Raw genomic sequence first — 21625 nt, forward strand, 5'->3', positions numbered from 1 at the left:
AAATCAAGAATCCTACATATCCTAAATGAAATTGGTTGAAAATATGAAAACGAGCAGGTTGTCATTTTAAATTGCCCCCAATGAGCCTCTTCTTCCTGAACAACAAGTTTATACTGCAGGTACTGTAAAATGCTCCAAACAAAACTTTTAGACATGTTTAATAAGAATAACCCTTAATATTATCAAAGGATTAAACTGAATAATTGATTATATCACTCAACGAATATTTCAGCTACATAATTTTTCATCTACGTGTGGACAAGGCCTAACATTCCTTAAAACCATTAAGAAATGAGAAGTATAAATATTTTAGTGCAAACATTAAAAGCATATTATCGTCAGCAGTCGGCCATCTTGAATATTGAGACTTCAGTTTCATCATCAGACCGCTTATTACCGTTTTTTGACACTTCTTATCGGTCTCCAACCTAAAAACTGAATCCTACACGATTGAAAACTAGTCGTGGTCCTTTTGTACTTCTATCTCAGATTAAAATATGAACGTTTACTCTTTTTTTTTTTTTTTAACAATTATTTTTTACATTTTTAACAGCGAGGCCGACTTTGACCCTGAATCCTATAAAATCCCATTTGTCGTGATGTCGCTGAGTAGTTTGTCCGCTGAAGTCCACAGCCTGTTGCAGATGCATGACGGCACTCTTCCACTGCTAAGGTAACGCCACAATTCTGTGTGTCGTTTACGAAACTTGTGTGTGTGTGGGCGCATTTGAAATGAACAATGTTTAATTTTAGTTTTCCAGACTGCTATGCAGCAGCTTTTAGCCCTCTGCAAGTTGGCAATGAGACTCTAGAGGACGGTGTTCCTCTGGAGCATCTCATTACCTGCGTTCCCAGCATCGCCGTCGTCACGGCACAGAACGGGTTCAAAGTCATCAAGTGGGTCAACAACAAACCGCCTGGACAAAACTCTGGTAGGAATAGACACAAATATCCAAATTATGTCTCTACCCTTCACATGTATCTGAATTTTAATATTTTGTGGTGTTTATTTTTATTTTTGCAGAGTCCTGGTTTCAGCGTTGCAAGAGTCCGGTTGGTAATCCCCAGCTCGTCCAGTTTAGCAGAGAGATTATTGACTTGTTGAAGAGTCAGCCATCTTGCCTCATGCCGATCAGCAAATTCATACCTTCATACCACCATCACTTTGCCAAGCAATGCCGAGTCTCCGACTACGGATTCTCCAAGCTGCTGGAGCTTCTGGAAGCCGTCCCACATGTCCTGCAGGTTCTCTACAGAAAACCCATTCCATCAATGTCCCCGTTAATGAGATTTATTTGTGTTTCATGCTTTTGTTTATATTTTTACCAACAGATAATTGGAATGGGTACCAAACGTTTACTGACCCTCACCCACCGAGCACAAGTGAAGCGCTTCACGCAAGACCTGCTTAAGCTGCTCAAGTTTCAAGCTAGTAAACAAGTGGCGCTCAAGGACTTCATGCAGGCATACCATTGGTCAGTAAGCATGGCAGCGATGGCGCTTCAAGTCTTAAAAAGAGTTTGAATCGCTTGTGTTTCAAATCTTGTATTCTTTGTTCCAGGTGCTTCTCCAGAGACTGGAGGGTCACAGACTACGGCGTATGTGACCTGACGGACCTGCTGGCTGAGATCCCAGACACCACAATCACCATCACTAACCAGACAACCGACACGGTCATCTCTGTTCCCAAGAGAGGTCGGTCCGAAACTGACGAGACGCTTGTTGAGTCCGAACAAAAACGTCTCGCTTCGTTGAGAGGTTTTTAGTTCATTTTGGCGACGTTTGTTACAGAGAATTATCCAGCTCCATGCAGCCAGATTTCGAAAGCCTTAAACTATATGAGGGCCGTCGTCGTGTTTCAGTGGAGTTTATTACGACGGACCACTAAAACATGGCATATAATCGCGAAGCAAAGGTTGTCATCTAGAACCTGACAGTCCTCACTGTGTAAAAATACAAGATGTTTCATCTTTCATTTAATGTTACTTCTTAAAAGCATATTTTTTAACACAGAAAAAATGCTTTGTCTTAAAAAACTTATGGCAATCTGTGTAGCATTTACGTGTTGAATAGATTCCAGATTGCCTTTTAGGTCGTCACCAAATTAGAGAATGGTGTGTAATATACCAGCTGTACCCTCAGCTGACCATTATTAAACAAACGGCATCATAAAATTAAAGACTGGGTTTAAAAAAAAAAGGGAATAGAGCTACAGTGGAATCATTTAGATCAAAGCGCATTTTTGTTAGAATGGCCTAGTCAAAGTCCTCCTACGATTGCAATTCAATAACTGTGGTAGAAGAAGATTGAGGGGAGGATCGGCGTCTATCAAATGATTTGTAGCTGTTTACTGAGTTGTGTTTCTACAAAGTATTGAGTGAGGAGCTGAATACTTGCAGTCAGATGTGTCGCCGCTGCATAAACTCCACTGACTCTTAAGAAGCTGTCGTCATGCCGACAGGCTTTTAATTAGGCAGCTACATTTTATGTCCCCTTTTTTATATTCTTGATTTTTATGGTTGTGTCTTTGTGAAGCACTTTGTGATTTTTAAAGTCTGTGATAGGTGCCATGTAGATGAAACTGACTTACTTGCTTAAAGAAAAAGAAATTGACGACCGCTTTCCTTCCACCGAGTCCAACGTTTGCTTTTACTTTGGAAACCCCGTTTCCACTCGCCAGAGCGGACCGTGGAGGAAATGGAGCGAACCAAGCAGTTTGCGAAGGAGGCGGTGGACCTTCTCCGGCATCAGCCGCACTGCCGGATGCCGTTCAGCAAGTTCATCCCCACCTACCACCATCACTTCGGCCGGCAGTGCAAGCTCAGCTACTACGGATTCACCAAGCTCATGGAGCTCTTCGAGGCGATCCCAGACAATCTGACGGTGCGGCCGACACGCCGCTCTCTGTTCCTCTGAGCGCCCCGGTTGGTCTCTTACCTACCGAGCGTTTCCGTCTCTCGTCAGGTTTTGGAATGCGGGGAGGAGAAGGTGCTGATTCTGACCGAGGTGGAGCGCATCAAGGCTCTGGCGGCCCAGCTGGTCAAGCTTCTACGGGCTCAGAAGAACTTCAGTCTTTCTGTCAGCCAGCTGCTCGTAGAGTACAGCAAGACCTTCGGTTATGGGCTCCGTCTGCAGGACTACGACGCGGCTACGCTGCCCGCTCTGCTGGCCAAACTCTGCCATGTTGTCAAGGTAAAAAAAAAAAAAGAGATTTGTTCTGAAATGTCTAATATTAAAAATGGGTTCAATCTTTATCACAGAAACGACAGTCTAAAGAAGTTATCAGGAGGATGGTTTACTGCATAAAAATGTGTGAGGTTTCATGTCTTCAGTGATGGTTCCCTTATTTGGAGTAGAAGGTTGTCGTATTGTAAAGTAATGAGATTCTCAGGCCAGTAGAAAGTAAAACTACTAATAAAACCTCAGAATATGTCTAGAGAATAATAAGCTGTACCACTTTAAAAAGACAGAGTATTTTCCCCCTTTTGAACAAAATGTTTTTGTTTTTTTTCCTTTTCACTGTGGTTTTGTGGCCCTGTTGGGCTACGTCAGATTTTTGTCTACTTCGATTAGCCACTCTGATTCCCCTGAAGCCCCAAAACGGGGCAGAAAACCTGTACCTGCTGCTAAAATAATCTATTTATTACTTTTGCAAAATATCGTCCTGGCTATAAGTTCCAGAAGTCTGGATAATATCCGTTGGTTATTTTAGTTTTGCTGGAGTATCAACGTATCTCCAGTATCTCCTTGTTTGCTGCTGAGGCATCGATGGCTCTCCGTTCCTCTTGTTCAGGTGGTGGACGGCTCCGACGGTCGAGAAGTGCAGCTGATCAACAGGAAGTCTCTGCGGCTGCTGACCACTCAGCTGCTGGCCCTGCTCATGTCCCAGGAAAGCGATCAAGTGGCGAAAGGAATGAAGGTGGAGGAGCTGAGTCGCCAGTACCTGAGTGTCCACGGAGCCCAGCTCAATCCCTGTGAATACGGCTTCCTGTCTCTGAGCGAGCTGCTGAAGAGCCTGCCCTTCCTCATAGAGGTCGGAATCAGATTTCACTCCGAAGAACCGTGACAGATTTTCTGGTTCTGCCTAAATGGCAGTTAACAGCTAATCTCCTCCTTCTTGCTCCTAGCTGTACGTTGAAGAAAGTGGTGAAAATGTGGAAGACTGCAGCGGCGGCGGCCGTGAGGTTGAGTGGGTGAGGCTTACCAGACTCTACCAGTTTGCTCGCAGCGTTCGGGCGCTGCTCCACACCTACCACTACAACCAGATCTTCCTGACGGAGTTCCAGGGGGCGTACAGCAAGTTTACAGGCTGCAGCCTAGAATCCCGCTTTTACGGATACATGAGCGTCGACGACCTGCTCGGCGCCATTCCACAGGTCAACATGGACTTTTTTTTTTTCCCTCCATTTTTATTTATTTTTTTATATTGTAATTCAGTCCCTAAAAGATCTATAAAATCTTTTCAAATCTCTTCTTCTGTTTTGATAAACACCCCGTCTTGTGTTTCCAGGTGGTCTGGATCAAAGGACACGCTCATAAGAGGATTATCGTTTTAAAGAACGATATGAAAGGTAAGGCGACCTGACAGGAGGACGGGGCATATTTAGATCTTTGTCAGGTTTGAAAGAGATTTTCCAGACGAACGAAAAGACGATGCAGAAACTTTAAATGTGGAGTATTTGGTTTGTTTGCTTTAGCAAAGCCAAGCTCCTCAGTGCCCAGCAGCCCACAGCCAGGAGAAAGCATGGAGAGTCCCAGGGACAGCCCCATCAGCAGCACAACGTCAGGAACACAAAGTCCAGGTAATCCAAGTCGCACGTGCGTTCATATGAAATCCTGGTTGCATGTAAACGTCTGAAGTTCTCTGAAACACCATTACGAATAATATTTCTCGTGCTGGCTATTTTTATGGTGAAATTACAGTCCTTCCACTTCATGTTGACTTGAACATTCAGAAGTTTAGAAATGCAGTTGTAAGCATTACCTTTAGTTTGTTTGTAAACCGTAAGACTTTTAAAGTTTTTGCTGTACTTTAGTAAAGAGAAACCTTTTTATTAAAGGCCATCAGTAGCAGCAGAAATGCTTTTTAAATCCTGATGGGATTCCAGCTGGTTTCTTGGCTTTCTTTGCCATCCTTACGTTCAGATGATAAATCCCGACTCCAGATGTCGCCTTACTTTACTGAACTTGATTAATTGGGTTATAACACCTGTGAATTTCATGTAAAAAACCATATTCACTGAGAGAAATGTGAATACAGAAAAAGCTTGGATAAATTGGTCTATATTTTTGTATCAACCTTGAAATGTTTGACTTTGACTCTTGAATCTGTTTGTTTTTTTGTTTTTTTTTCCGGCTGCCAGGTTGCGACGCCGACTCAGAGTTGCTCCGTCTAGCCTCGCCCATTGACCTGTTGTGCGGTCCCGTGCCATCCTGCCTGCCGTCACCTCAGCTCCATCCTGACCCTGTTCTCCTGCAGCAAATGGACCTGATTGATTTTGAGAGAACTCCACCTCCGCAGCCACCAACAGGTCGGACCTTGCTCAGTAATTTAAACCTGCTTGGTGCCCTTTAAGATATAAACGCTGCACACTTTCCATTTGTTTTTTGTTTTTCTGAATCTCAGAGCTGGAATCCGTAGAGGAGGCAGCAGCAGATGGGCCGTCTGATCCGGCAGAGCGGCGCGGCGGTTCAGACGCTTCACCGTCGCTCCCTGAAGGGAAGAACATTTTGTCCATGGACAGTCCTGGCAGGAGAGCTTCCCGCAGCAGATTTAAACTAGCTGCCAACTTCTCCTTCACAGAAGGCCTCTGATCCACTCATTTGCTTCCACTTCAACACACACACACACACACACACTCGTCAGTGTAACTCTAAATGGAAGAGTTGACCAGCTCCAAACAGATGCCTACCTTCGACACGGCGACAGGCTGTTGCGTTTCCGTTTCCTCCTCGGCAAGCTTTTCGTCACGTTTCATTAAAGTTCACCTAGCTGATCTGGTTTTTGCAGACTTTCTGCAATTCTTTGATTTACAAGCTGATCTGCTGTGTCCTCGTTTTCATCCCAGGAGCGGCCGTTTCTCAGAGGGCGCCCGCGGTTCTGAGCCGTGGTCGACGTGTTGAGGAACTCGGAGTTGTAAAAACTGAGTTAGTTTTCACTGTACGGTTTTCAGTTTATAAAAACTGCATTGGGATTCATCAGTGAAACATTCACGGTTCCTTCTTTGCTCCCTGCCAAAAACAGAAACTTTCTTTTTAAAACCCTAGTTTCGACCTTTTGGAGCTTAGTCTTTGGTTGGTTATAATGAGCAATCCAGCTGAAGAGTCGCTGGCCGATGAATTATTTCTGATTTTTAAAGTAGTTGGCCTCTGTACACTCCCCTGCAATGTCTCTGCAGTGTTTTTTTTTGTTTTGTTTAGTTCCTTCCAAAGTTTTTGCGGAGTCTGTGTTCATCTGTGAAGGAGCTTGGGCCTAAACGTGATGGTAGATCCTAAACGACACAAAGCCGGTAATCTGCAGCCAGCTGCTCTGAATGTTTGTCTTTAATCTGTTTCTCTCTGTGTGTGTGTGTGTTTGTGTGTGGTGTACACTGAAGAGGATGGAGTGAAATGTGCGACATGTTGCATAATTGAGTTTATGCAAGGGGCAGATGAGGAGAAGACATGTAGTTTCAGGTCGGTCATTGATTTTTCTACCGAGGTCTCGCCCAGCAGCTGCCCCGTGAAGGTTTCATGAGTTAACCTTTGCCACTAGTGGGCGCTGAATCAGAGGCGGAGTGTTTAGAGGACAGCACACCGTCCTGAGTTTTTGATTTTTAACGGCACGGTGACTATGTTTTAGAGGAAGCGTGGTGGGGGCGGGAGTGGATGGATTTCGGAGTGTGGAGGGGCCCTGAGAAGCCTCCTGCACTCACAGAGGGGGGCCCCTCCGCCGCTCTCTGGGGTCTGCCGGGCTTTTACAATGGCTTGTATTTGCCACGGCGCTGAAACGCGGTGCCATCGTTCCTCCCTCTCAGGCGGAGTAGTTTTTAACCTGCAGGTGCGTGGTGGTCTCTGATTTCTCTTTCTTTCTTCGTTTTCTGTTTCGCCCATCGGCTGCTGGCTGCCGAAACATCTCCAGACGTCGGCTACGTGTGTGTGTGTGTGTGTGTGTGTGTGTGTGTGAGAGAGTGTGAGAAGTTTGGCACAGACCTGATGTAACTGAAGTCGAAGCTGCTGCTTGCTGTAAACCTTTGGGATTGGGTCAAAGCCCATGTAGGAAGCTTGTTCGCCTTGATACTGGGTTTAGTCTGTTTAAGGTTTCTTTTTACTCGGTGTTGATGAGCTCCATCTTGCACAAATCAGTTTTTTTTTAAAAAGTGGCTCTTGTTGCTCCTTTCTTTTTGCACTGTTTTAGTGACCAGCTGAAGGAATCATCAGTTCAAAGTAATCATTTGAAATTAATGACACAAAAGCAGATTAAACAGATCAGCGAATATCTACAAATATATATATATTTTTTTTCCTCTTTCGTTTGAACTACAGTGACAACTAACTCCATTTTAATGAGTCCTCGATTCAGTTGGATCACCGAGAACCTGCTGTACCTGTTGGAATATGCACTTCTGCATAGTTTTAGTTGCTGAAATACCTGTTTGAGAAGGGATTTAAAATGAGTTCATGTGTTGAATTTCCTCATAGTTATTCTACAAAAGATTTTAAGGAACTTTATTTATTCGACCGTTTCCTTAAAGCTTTATGTTGCCACGAGTGTTTTGTTTACCTCAGTGATTCATTGTGTCTGCAGTCGTCTGTCCCTTCAGTCACAGTTTTTACTGCCTTGCTGCACCAACACTGTTGCAACAGTCAAATGATGTTGAAGTGACCAAAAAGAATCGATTTAATAAAATTCACAAGCATCTGTTTGTGTGTGTGTGTGTGTGTGTGTGTGTGTGACTTGTGTTGCAGGTGCATCTTAATAAATGAGAATATTAAGTTTATTCAAGCAGTTTAGTTACTGGGGCTTGTGAAGTCATGCAGATGGATGTATTGTAAATGTCTGAGTTCATTTTGATGATTTATGGCTGAAAAGAAAATGAAAACCCAATGTTCACTTTATTAATACAATATCTGATAAAGTTCAATTGTGAGGTAATTAAACCTTGGTGATGTCAATTATTGCTGGTAATTGGTATCACCAATTTTTATTGCCGATACTAATAAAAATTAGGCCATAACATTTCAGTATTGAGCCTTTTATAAGTTAATTTTTATGCATTCCACTTCTAAGAACCTGAATGTTTTGTGTTTTATTGGGTGGAATCATCCAGGTTAACCACAGAATAAGCTCAACACCCAAAAAAAAAACCAAAAAACAATTTGAACTGAGCAAAATAAGTTGACATTTTAATAGCATTCTCATTGCCAAGGTAGCTGTACTTGCAGAGGGCAAACATGACGCGGTTCGTTCTTGAAAGATGCTCTTTATTGAAACATATTTACACGTGTTTTCAGCTTATTTTCTGCATATTTGTTGTTGTTTTTTTTAAACAGCAGAACTTTTATAAAGTCACTACACTTACAGGACGCCAAGTTATCAGAAGAAAGAAGTGATAAGAGATCAACAGTTTTCTTGACGCGAGTCACTAAAGTCCTAAATACACTCAAGCACACACGGTTTATTGGAGGCATTAAAAAGGGGCTTCATTCCTTTCCTGGTGTTTATCACAGAAATGCAAGGTTAAATTTAAAGGATGCAATTTGTTTTCGAGGGTTTATGATCACCACAAGTGAGGTCGTACTGTCCGTTATGTCCAGGTTGTTGATGGCGTCTGTAGGTGACCCTGCAGAATGAGGAAGCATGACCAACGATTACAGTGGATGCATTTTACAAGCGTCGAACTGTGATTCGGAGTAACGTTAAAGAATAAAAGTGACATCAGACTTCATGCCAGTCAGCGTTCTCCACCTGATTTTTTTTTTTTTTCTTTTTTCTCCCCTCTGTGGAAACGTAAAATAAAATCCCAGAGAGCAGGAGGGCCCCTGCCTCACCAGCCCCGGTTGTCATTTCAGTGGATTCTCATCTTTGATCAGAAACCAAACTGAGAGGTTCATCAGAAAACGGAGGTGTCCGTTATCTGATCTATGCCAGATTGTTGGGAATTTTTTTTTTATCCTAACAGTCAAGCAGACATCTGTCTGGTAAGGGCCATGGAGACTTTTCTAAAACTTTGGGACCCCATTGAGAGCCGGAATCCACAAAAGGAGAAAACGTGACAAGAAAACCTGCACAACCAAAAAATCTCCAACTGCGCCCATGATGGCCAAGACTATCGAGAAAAGATACAAACGTTTTAAAGGTGTGTGCTGCTATATCTGACCTGATTCAGGTGTGATAAACCAGGGAAAGAACTAAAGCGCGCATGATGAACGCAACCCTACCACAAGGAGGTAAAACATTTGTTGTTAGAAAATGAGATTTTCAACATCAAGATGAGAGAAATGACTAATAATCTCCAGGTAAAGATATCTGAACGAATGTTTACGACTGTCTGACCTCGGTGTTTGTAGAGGAAGTCTTTGGAAGCTCATCAAAATGACTGAAATCAAGTCTGACTTGGATCAGCGGTTTGCAGCAGCATTTGAAGTGGTGAAAGTGTTTTAAATCGGCATGAGATTAGTTATTTCTAAACATTTTTATCCACAAAAGCATCCACTGCAACCCGACCTTTGAACATGAACCCAATTAATGGACCAAATTTGCTCATCAGAACAACAACAGAATAGTAATAGCTTATGAATGAGAACTGTTGTCCTAAATGACACAATGAGAGGCTTCGTGTTCATGTCAGAGAACCCCGCTAATTACTGACGCGGTGGGTTTTGTGCTTTTGAGGCCTTATTCGTCCAGTCGGACGCATCCTCGCCTTAAAAGGAATGCGACGTACAGGAAGGACCTGACCTGCTTCTGCATGAATACATCAACCACACGGCTATCGGATTCTATTTACAGCTCTGCTTAGTTCATGTACAGCCCCGGTAGAGATGCGCTCCCGCTGTAAAACACCCCACACCTTGAGCGCTGATCAGGGATCAGTTCCCACGCGGCCGCAGCTGGGGAATGGGTCTGATTCCTGAACGGGCTCAAGGGCGAGTGCTGCTGTCTGTGGTTCTCTGAGAAACAGGAAGTGACTGGGTCATGTGACATGAGAGTAGCGACCGTCAATAAGGAGGTCGGTTACATTACAGCACACTGGGCGACTCCGCAGCAGTCCTTGATGATGGCCGCCCCTGACTTGGTGATGAAGGGTTTGTTGGGAGGCGGCTCTGGGATCTGTCGCTTGGGCTTTTGGGAATCTGGAATGAAATTAAAGGACAGAGATTTATTTTTTGTGTGTGTGTGTGCGGCTAGTTTCCGTCTCTGAGGGTGAGTTTTGAAGCTCTGACTCACTCGGCGTGGCTTTGAGTTTCTGCTCCAGAGGCCGCAGCTTCAGCCGGAGGAACTCGGCCATCTCCTTGTCCTCCTCCTTCTCCCTGATGAACGATCACATCTCTATTGCAGCTCAATAAACATCAGCAGTTATCCGACCAGACCAAACAGAACCCGTATTAAAGCTTTGGCCTTGTCGACTAAATCAATTACTCTGAAAGACAAAATCCAAACTCACTCAGTTTCTGACAGTTTTTCTTTTCTTTTCTTGTTTTTTTTTTCTTTTTTTCCAGAGGTGGGTTGAGAGAGAGCAGCATCACTTCAAAACATTTTTCTGAATGAAGTCACTCAAGCGAATAGTAGACAGCAAAAAAACATAAAATCTTACCAAGTCTTTTTGGTCTAGTTTCTAGTGCAAATGAGACGAAACTAACATTTGAGTAAGACAAGCGCTTCTTTTAAGTCAATAGTTCCTTAATATTGATGGAAAACTAGTTATTTCACTTCTGAAAAGGCAAATAATATTCAGACTCGTCCATCTCATTTGCTTTGTTTCTCCGGCACCGTGTGTGTGTGTGTATGTGTGTGTATGTGTATGTGTATGAAATGCTCGGGCACAGCTGCACTAAGAGACAAAATCCTGGATATTAACTCTGCCCGTCATGCAGGTGGTACCTTAATCTCTCCACCTCGGCGTCGTCCACCAGGAAATCCCTTTTCTGCACCAGTTTATGGATCTTTAGGATCAGCTCCTCCTCCTGCTGCTTGTGTTTCTTGTTCTTTTCTTTCTCTTTTGGCAAATGACAAAAAAAAAGTAAAAAAATAAAATAAAATAAAAAAAGCATTAATAACAGTACAGACTACAAAGACACAATTTCCTAAATCCCAAAATCACAAATAGATCCTTAACTCCCTCTTTGCTATTCATGGCAAATAAAGCACTAACTTCATTATAGAAATACCAGAGAGCTTTAGAAAGAATTGTCTGACCTTCACGCATCAGTGCAAAAACCAGAGCTGCGTACTGTATCATATGAACATGCATGTGTGCATGCTTGCAGCTGAATAGGCAGGTTGTCTCGGGATGGGGCGGGGAGGGAAGGGAAATAAAACGAGCCATCTGCACACCTCGGCTCGTTGTCCTGTCTGGGAGTGAGAGTGGGGCATTGCAGCTGCAGTGACTGCCCCCGTGAGGGCAGAACAACCTGAACGGGGCAGAACTCAGGGATCAGCCCTTGTCGTCCTGAGCTGGAAGAACTGGAGAGGCCCTCCAGTGGCTCCATCTGCCGCTGAAATACTGCAACATTTATTTTTTGTTTCACTTTCATGGCTATCGGCAGAGTTGTCCATAAGTGGGACTTTGCTTCAGACAAAATCTTTCAGCTGGAGAGTGACGTTATCCCTGACTCAGTTAAAAAAGACGAATTCATCACAAGGCTGGCTGCACATCGGATGTGACCCGCTCTTTACTTTGCAGATAAATCTGAAACGCAGCTCTCGCTCAGAGAGACGGCCGCAGAAATCTTTTCGGGAGGACAGAGTCATAGCAACCGTGGCAGAAATAAAGCTGCTCTGGTTCTGTGTACTTGAGGTGGTTGGGATCAGATCCTGCAGCAGAGAGAGAGAGAGCAGTGTGCGTTGTGTCAGGCCATCTGCCTGAGTGACCGGGATGATAATGATCAACAGAACATGAGCAGATCCACTGAGAAGTGGGTCCAAAAGAAGAAACGGAGGGAGATTGGGGGGTGGGGGGATTTGACCTCTGTGTTGGTTTTAATGAGCTGGGACATTCAGGAAGCAAACATTTTACTACTATGTGTCAACAAGCTCAGCAATTAGGCCCATTTTCAGCAGGATATGATGCTAATGAAATGTTTTAGACTTTACTTATCAAGAAACACAAGAAAGTAAAGACTAAGCAAGCCAAGGCGATGTTCTTATTTTTCACTGATAAACACAAACATCCCATCGTGACAGCAGCAGATGTCTACAGGTTGTCAGGTGATCCACTTATTTTCTCTCCCAGCTTTAAAATAAAATTGTCATGTGCGTCCTTGAACATGACACCACCACCTCCTCTCCACCTCACACACACACACACACACACAGACGCAGACATACAATGAAACAAGATGTACATTCTCCATCAGGCTCCCGCTGTTGCCAGGTTTAATCTCCACTCGCTGCTTCGTGTTACTATGGGAGACGCTGCTGACGTCAGAGAAGAACTTTACCACGCTCAGGATGCGCATCACAAGGCTGCAGAGTTATGCCTCCATTAGAGTTTTTACTGTCGTTACGATTACGTTCGATTACGTGAATTTTATCTAGCAGGCTGCTGTCTGGCTGCTTCTGATGTATGCGCTCTGATAAATTTTTATCAGCAGGAAAAAACAAACATGTCAAACTCAAGGCCCTCATCAGAAGTTTATATGTGGCCCCTAGAAATAAAACATTCTTTAATGCAGTGGTTCCCATGGATTACAAATGGCTGTCTGGTTGAAACGACGCCTGTGACGGGGGCCGGGGGGGGGGGGGGGGCATCGACTTTTTGGGGGGCAAAGTGAATGTACGTAGCTGAAAATAGACACCAACATCGGTAGCCTACAAGGTACTTGTTAAGCTTAAGGTTCTGTATTGATATTAGCTAGTCATCTTTTAGCTAACATTACCTGCATCCAACAGCTTTACTCAACTCAGTCGGTTAGTTTGGAGGGAAAAACTGTGAAAAGTTCTTTGCGTTTTGCTGGTTTGCTGCCGTGATTCTAACACAAACCTACGTAGCTCCGCACAGCAGCAGCAGGTCTCCTTCACAGGTGGAAACCCAGCGCGAGCGTCGTAGCGCTCATGTTGCGTTTAAAGGCGGCTCGGAAAAACAGGTTACAACATGTTAACAACGGATTAAACAGTTTTAACTGCTGATAAAAGTGACAGAGGACACAAATATGGGAAGTGTGGAAGCCCCTACTGTATCAAATTGACATAGGAATAACAGAGAGTTGGCCATTCTAAGGTAAAAACCCAGCGCATACAGTGTTCATGTTTTGTTTTGTTTTCATCCAGACGGCTTCCCGCGCCCCCCCTGCAATGACACGGCGCCCCCCCTAGGAGGCGCGCCCCACAGTTTGGGAACCTCTGCTTTAATGTAACAATTGTGTGCCTAATTATTATTTTATCAATCAAAACAAAGCAATTTTTATCTGCATTCTGCCAAATTGGATCCAGGTGAAAATATATGCGATGTACATACACTCGGTCCTGTTCACATAAAATGAAATATTTTTCGTACCGGTGCGCAGCAGAACATACACCACCGTACCTGGTACTGAAACAATCTGTCTCAGCTCCTGCTTTAAGCTCATGATGTCTTTGCAGAGCTGAATGTCATCCATCCTGAGATACAAACAGAAAATAGAGAGAAACAGAACAATGGATCAATGGCCTCCATCAGATTAAAGGGCTTCTCATATTATTAGCTCAATTTATTTTGGAAGTCACACTAAGCTGTCAGAGAGGCTTGTTTTGTTTAGTGGATGCTGGGGGGAGCAAAAGCAGGCAGAGGTATTGAAAGATGCGAAGGAGAAGATTTGTCAGACAGGATTATGGTCCGCAAAATATCCTGTCATAAAAGAAATTATGTTTATAGGTTCAACAAAAAAGCAAAAACGTCACATTTTAAATCAAGCAGCAAAGTTGCGTTCTGGATAAATTACTCTCCAACGGGTCTTCCCAACAATTTTTATGTTTTGTTTTTTTATGCTTCACAACTTCATTTCTCTACGAAAGCGTAAATCGACTGACGGAGGCTGGTTGTTTGCACTCTGATGTTTAAACAGTCTGTCAGATGTTACCAAACCAGGCTTGAGTCGGCCTCAGGCATCTGTCACAAACCATAAACATGATGAAGAAAGATGCACCAACATAACTCATCTCTCTGGAGAACTCTTTACTGGTCCTCCGTCGGGCAAATTCCCGCCTGAATCCCTCCCGTCTCTGACATCGTCCACAGATCTGTTTCACTCCACGACAGATCAGGCCTATGACTCATCCAAACCCTCCCTCCTCCTCCTCCTCTTCTTCTTCGTCTTCTTACTGTCACTCTGCTTAACACCTCCCTCCCTTCTTTCCCTGTGTTTCCTCGCTTGTGTTGCCTTTGTGTTTCGCCCTCTAAGTGCTATCCGTGGATCCCGGCCACTTCCGTACGTTGACACCGAGCGTGTGTGACGTCTTGCCGCTGCAGACCGAGAGGTTAGCAGATGCAGCAGACCTGACGAAGCCTGGAGATACGAACATTGTCAACAAAGCTCTTCAGCTGTGTCTCCGCCGCCATTTGACACCTTAACCGTCCCGCTGCAGGTGTTGGGCAGCACGCCGAGTCACAAAAGAAGCCATCCAAAGAGAGAAACCAGACTGTTTTACTTATTCTACATTTATCTGTTAATCCCGTTTAGTGGCACAGGGAGGCTGGAGTTTACCTCTGGTGATAGGTGGGGTATCTTATGCCCAAATGGGTCTCCATATTAGAAGAATATTCAAATCTACTTTTCCTTGGTGTTTGATTTGAACATCATAAATTAGCTTTAACATATTACAGCGCATGTCATTTTAAATTCAAAGACATTACAGGAGCGTATGAAACTGGAACAGGAAGGCCACAGCCCAATCATTCATCATGATTTAGTTTTTGATCTTTATAGTTCAGCACAAATAAATGTGATATTAGCTGCAGGTAAAGAGGTTGTTACTGCACCGTGTGTGAGCTTTGCCTGTCTTATCATTTCCACACACTTTAAAATGAATTCAGCCTCATTTGAACCCTTTTTAACTTGCTTATTGCCATCGCCGCAGACTGGATTTGGGGTGATATTTCTGTTTTGCCCTTTAAATTGTTATTGTACAGTCAGAAACAAACATGGATAAACCCCCAGAAACAGAGAGTTGGATGAAGAGTCAGAGGTCCTCATAACTCACAACAGAATAAATTCTGGTGGTGTTTCTATTATTTTTGTCATAAGAGGAACATTAAGAAACAAAAAGGTAGAAATCTTGTACTGCACTAAAGATGCCTGTGTTTGTAGTTTCACCCTCACTGCCCTCATCTTCAACCAGATCGTCACACTTTTCCCCTGACAATTATTATTTTTGGAAGCTGTCATCTTCAGCACTGCTCAACTCCTGACTCCTCTCCTCTATGGTATCACGAGGAAAGATAGTATGTGGATATTCTGAAGCAACATCCCAAGACAAGTTAGAAGCAGCTCAGACTGTGTAAGGAAACAGTTTTAGACTCCCTCTGGAAAACTGATAATCCGTGAAGCCGCGGGTTGATGAGGAGCCAGCAGCTTCATCACAGTGACTCATTCGTCTGCTGGTGGAGTTATGCTGCTCAGCCTGCTGAATAATCAATGGACGCTCTCAAACGCCCAGTGCACAGAGTGTCTGAACTCGTAAAGCAGCATCTGAAATCCTCCCAAAAGTCTCACTGCGACAAGATGAAGCTCATCATCAGCCCTGCCGATCGACCGCCCGCAGGAAGCGTGATGCCACTTCACCGATTAGCTCTCTCGTCACATATTCCGCTTGCATCGGCGTGAAACGGGCACGGAGGAGTCAGTCACACTCACATGAAGCGCAGCTCCGACTCCCTGCGCACCAGGACCTCCCGCAGGCGCTGGATGCGAGCCATCTCCACCTCGATCTCCTCCGGAGACATGGTGCTCTCCGCCATGGACACGTCGGAGTGACCTGAGAGAGTGAAACAGAGCCCCAGTGTGAACGGGAAGGAAACAGAAACGAGCAGGCTTTTAGCAGTGAGATGTTGTAATTACAGAGAGCGCTCACTCCACGCTGCAGAGTAAAAGCTCCAGCTGATTCTGATTGACTGCAAACCTCAGAGTGTTTTCATTTCTTGGCAGCTTTGCCATGATGACAACAGGCGATGTTGCCGTTTTCGTGTGACAAGTGTCTTCACACAGCCCGGGAGGGGTGAGATTTCCGGAGAGAGCAGCAGGACGTTTTTATTTTTATTTTTAAGAGTTTTAATCGTTTACTTCGAGTCGGACTGAATCATCTTCCCGAGGTGACGGTTGTTGTTGTTGCAGAAGGGGAGAAAACACCCACCTCCCCCTTCTGTGCGAGTATCGATTTTACACGACATATCTGGCAATTAGGTGGACAAACTGCAGCCTCTGATGACGAGCTTTGCAAACCACTTAATCCGCTGATCAATTTACTGCTGAAAATGCTCCAGGATCTGCAGGGCGCTGACCTTTCCACCACACCAACAGGAGCACGGATCTTGTCTTGTTACATCCGAGCTACAGCGGCTTTGTCATGTTGAAAACCACACAAACTAACTGATGCGGAGAAGGTGAAATCATGAGACGAAAGCAAAACTGAACTTTTTAGACTACATGCAAAAATCTACGTTTGGGAAAACCAACACTGCACATGTCTGATGATACACATGAACCTAGAGCTGCAAAAGGAAGGTTTGGGTCAAACCTTGTTTATGTGTTAGAAGGGCCTAGTCAAAGACCTGAATCCAACTCAAAATCTGGTGCACTATTTGGAAACTGAAGCTTACAGCTATGGTCTCCATCCATCAGGCTGCGCTTTAGATATTTTGCGAAGAAAAACAGTCAAAACTTTTCAGACCCAAGATATGTAAAGCTGATAGAGAGCACTCTGCTAAATCCAGAGAATCCCATTTGTATCTGCAAAGTCACACAGCGACAAGCTGAGCCGAGTTAACTTTCCAAGTTATGGTCTGAGGACAGCGTTGAACTTAAGAGAATTTGTTGATTTTCTCAGAAGCTGTGAAGCTGCTGTGATTCACACCAAACCACTGGAAATCCAAAATCACTGTAAGAAAATGCGAACAGCAGCTACAAAGATGCGAGTCAGAGGGGATTAGAAGAAACAGAAGTGAAATTACACATAGATGGACTCGATTTACTAAGTGACTTCAACTGGTTGAACTGGTTCTTATCAGAGTAAAAGGCAATAACTACAAATGCACGCCATATTTTTCAAATGTGCATTTGCAAACAAATTGAAAACCACGCATCAGTCTCCACTTGCACCACTTTGTGTTTATCTATTGCATAAAATCCTTATAAAATATGCAAACATTTTGTTTTGGTTGTAGAGTGATAAAATGTGGAAAGCTTTAGGTGTTATCTATTGTGAAAGACAGCACACAGCGTGCATGTTTGAAAATATGGAAATATTCTTTCATACATTATTATAAGGCTTCATTTTTCATTTTCACTGTAGCCCCTAAAGCTCAGAGATTAATGGTGCCTGAACGCAGGCTGGAAATAATCTGACAGCAGGCGCTGTTGTCGAAGCAATAATCTACATAGTTATGAGGAAAGCCATGAATATTTCTTGATGTTATTTAAGTTGTTTCTGTTATTTCCGGAGTTTAGGGGATTGTAGCATGTAGAGAGGCGAATCAAGCCCACTTCTAAAGCACTAACCTTTTCAACAACAACAACAAAACAATTTGTTTGGAAAAAAAAAAAGAAGACCCCAATCCGATTTGATGATTTCAAAGCAAGAGGGTCACAAGTTTTGTTTTGAACATTTTTCACGGATAAATCACCTTTGCAGAAGCCGTACGTCACATTAGATGTTTCAATATTCTATTGCTCTCGGGGGACCGCAGTTAGTCTGGAGGCAGCAGCTTTGTACGCTTATGCCTTGGGCCGGCTGTACCTTCCTATGGCTTAAACCTTTAACAGAGTTCCCTTGATCACGTAGCCCTTACTTTCATCCATGCTGCAGTGAAACCCACTGACAGAGAAGTGCACTGATAAACAACAACCCCCTTCACATACATAGTAACTGAGTAAACAACTCAAGTTCCCTGTTTTTCCTGAGTCAACAGCGATGATGAATCCACGGTTTATACTGTAGCAGTGGAAGACCAGCTGGCCGGGCGCTGCAGCCTGTTTCTGTGGGGTTCTGCACGTAGATGGAGCTGACTCACCACATAAATGTCTGCGCAGGACCACTCGGTCTATTTTCTGTCTGCTTACAATTTCAAATCATTTAATGTGCCTGTAGATAATAAACACTAATGATCTGCATCACAGAGCTGCAGCATGAAACAAGCTAAGGTGTTGTTTTCCCTCATCTTCCTCCTTCTTCCACCATAAATAGAGGCCAGGTGTCTAAAGACATATAGAACAAGTTGTATATGATATGACACCTACAACTTCTTCTCATGTGAACAAAAAATTAAAACCACAGGACAATTAATTAAAGTTTTCTATTAACCTCTAACAGTTAATGGCAGACTACCACCCGTTGTTTTATGGGCAAAGTAGCCTAATTCCACGTATAATTATTCGGGTTTATTTAACCCTATTTAAATAAAAGGGCGTGCTTCTCATCAAACTGCCTGGAAACTCTGCAGCACTCACTGAACAAAACAACAAAGAAATGTCAACGCATGTCACCCGATGCAGACGCCCCTGACATATCCTGCAGCCACACTGAATGCTCTGCTGCTGCTTTTGCTGCTGCTGCTGCTGCAGCTGGACCGGCCCTCCCCACACTAAGACAAGAGAACCAGGTGAGCACCAAATACAAACCATTTTGGGGACAACGACATGCAAACACAGCAACTTAAGTCAAGACAAAAACAGCAGCCACTGAATTGTAAGTGTTTCCTCTCACCTTGGTGAGTTATCAGAACCAGCAGGGATCCATAAAGTAAAATAACAGATGTTATGTGAGCCGTGTCATTGATATTTATTTATTTATTTATTTATTTATTTTTACAGGTTTAGATGTCAGAACGGGAGAAAATAACTGAGACATCGAATGTGATGTAAGCAAACTTAAAAAAAAAATTAAGTTAATTGAAAAATAAAATAAAAGTTTCTTCAAAGGTTCAGCAAGTGATTAGAATAATCACAAAAACAAATGTAATTTACAATCATCTTGAAGATTTTAATCTTCAAGATGATCAAAGCAATAACCGTGCATTATGACGCTTTTTTAATATCATTATGTTTAATACGTCAATCAGAGTTACCGTAAATCCTTGTTAGTCTACTCAGTCTGAGTCATCAGCCCCATGCAAACTCCTCCTCGGCTTTCAGTGTTTAGTTTGTAACCGTAACTGACATGTTCATGCATCCTGCACACGGTAATGTCCGCTGTAAGATTCACTGCTGTGTTTGTTATAGTGCAATTATAATCTTAAGGTTTTAGGGATACATATATTGACTCAAACTCATCCGCAGCCTCTTATGACCCACCGTGGTCATGTCAGTAAGTAATAGGCCTTAATAGCACTAAAGCAACGTCAGGCTGTCGATACATCAAAACCCTTTTGTGAGTCACACATTAACCATTTCAGCGCCGACCGAAATAAAACCTACAACACGAGGCTGGTCTGTATTAGAAAGAGCTCTGCGTTTAAAACATCAGTGGACCCGGATGCATGTTGCCCACCTTTGTCCGTCGTCCACGCCGTTTCCGACACGGCGCCGTAGCTCCGGAGCGCTCGCTCGGTGTCCGAGAAAGACTTCTTCATCTCCATGCTGGAGTGGAGGGAGAGGAAGGGGGGAAGGGAAAAAAAAATCCGAGAAGCGAGTGAGAACCTAAAGGGACAGTCTACAGCTTCTCCTCCCTGCTTGGGTTCTTCCAGATGAGTCAGTGTTCACCCGGCGACAAGCGACCAGCGACCCGAGAAGCTGAGAGCATCTTCAGCCGAGTCTTCAAGTCCTGCTGGATAGAGGGGGATGCTGGGAGCATGCGCAGTGCGGGCGGAGATGTGGGGCGCTAGAAGACGCGAACGAACTCCAGGATGCTGATGGTGATGATGATAAAAATAAAACAGCAGGCTTAGACACACACACACACACACACACACAGAGAGAAACACATTCGGATTATTAGAAATATGCATTGCAGAAGGCAGGGTCTGACCTTTTGTCTTTTGAGAAAAAAAATACATATATATGGTCCAACTTTATCCCCATAGGCCTCAAAATATGATGATATGATCCAATCAGTTTTGAATACTACTTTTTCCATAGTAACCTGTGCTGCTGCAGTATGTATTAATAATTTCTTGTTGCTTTGTGTTCAAATGGTTAGGACGATCATTTCCTGAATGACTTAGTCTGGGCTAATGTATTATTTATAAATAATTTCATTCAGACTACAATCCATTTAAGTATAAACTTTGCAAGTGCAATATATCTCTATAGAAACCCAATGAAAACACACAGAGTCAAAATAAAGTTTATTTTTACTCCGTAGTTTTATCTTTCATAATTAGTGCAACAAATGCAAGACAACATCAATTAATTTTAAATATTCAAGAGCACCAATCTGTTCTCACACCCAAAAAAGTCAGAAATCTTTGACTGTGCAAACCAAAATATTAAATTAGCTGCTAAAATGACCCAGCAGGAACAAAGGGAATATTCAATTACATTTCATATCCAGTGTAGCAAAATCTCCATACAAATATTTACTTAAGAAAATACTGGGATTAAAAAAAAAAATCACATCGTATTACATAAATAATAAATCCTTAATTCCAAGGACGCAGCTTAAACATAAATAGGACAAACAGCTGTCGTGTTGAATTTATTCTCAAACGATCTCCAAGTTATGCTCTTATACTGATGTGAAATTCATTTAACTCAGTTGTGTGAGCTACATGAAATGTTACAAGCGGACAGGACTGCATACTCACATCTTCTCTGCACTATAAAAGACAGAAGTGAATATTTTTCTGTCATCCACACAGAAATAGGAACTGAAATCAAGAATGTCACAACAGAAAATAAAATTAGGATCTAAAGTCCTGTCTCTTTAAAACAAAGGTAGGAACACATGCTAACATTTGATGGTTGACAACTGCATTGAAGACATAAAATGGCACAAAACAGAAGAAAAGAATAATGCATTCAGGTGAAGAGGAAGATGAAGAAGAAGAGGGGGGCAGTATATAGCTATTCAAGTAAACTTAAATCAGATGAAAAATAATCTCAGATTGCCTCAGTAGAAAGTTATTAGTTGTAGTGTTTCAATCTTTTCATGAGCTGGTAAGAGTAGGAAGCAATAAAAAACAGACTTCCCTTGTTTAAACAGCACCTGCTGAAGCATAAAGCATGACAAATAAAAATAAAGTAGGCAGCCTTTCTCTGCTCGTCGTTGACATTCACCCTCTTGACACGATTCAAG

General features: G+C 43.2%; 2 protein-coding genes across 2 annotated transcripts in view; one reads left to right on the forward strand and one right to left on the reverse strand.

Annotated features, from left to right (window-relative positions):
• The window catches only part of marf1 (meiosis regulator and mRNA stability factor 1), a 24580-nt gene extending 16681 nt beyond the window's left edge, over nt 1-7899 (forward strand). The window contains exons 26-27 of the mRNA XM_007543531.2: nt 5364-5531; nt 5627-7899. Coding sequence (XP_007543593.1) covers nt 5364-5531; nt 5627-5814 — 356 coding nt within the window. The 3' untranslated portion in view covers nt 5815-7899. The remainder of the gene's footprint in view (nt 1-5363; nt 5532-5626) is intronic.
• Nucleotides 7900-8518: 619 nt separating this feature from the next.
• bmerb1 (bMERB domain containing 1) lies at nt 8519-20210 on the reverse strand. The gene is made up of 6 exons (XM_007543520.2): nt 19880-20210; nt 16033-16153; nt 13728-13801; nt 11084-11198; nt 10430-10512; nt 8519-10335 (listed from the first exon to the last, which is right to left on the reverse strand). Exons 1-6 carry the CDS (start codon nt 19965-19967, stop codon nt 10217-10219), a joined length of 600 nt encoding a protein of 199 aa, XP_007543582.1. The 5' UTR covers nt 19968-20210; the 3' UTR covers nt 8519-10216.
• Nucleotides 20211-21625: the final 1415 nt, after the last annotated feature.

The sequence above is a fragment of the Poecilia formosa genome, unplaced genomic scaffold (genome assembly GCF_000485575.1).
Source record: "Poecilia formosa unplaced genomic scaffold, Poecilia_formosa-5.1.2 Scaffold11, whole genome shotgun sequence".
NCBI lineage: Eukaryota > Metazoa > Chordata > Actinopteri > Cyprinodontiformes > Poeciliidae > Poecilia > Poecilia formosa.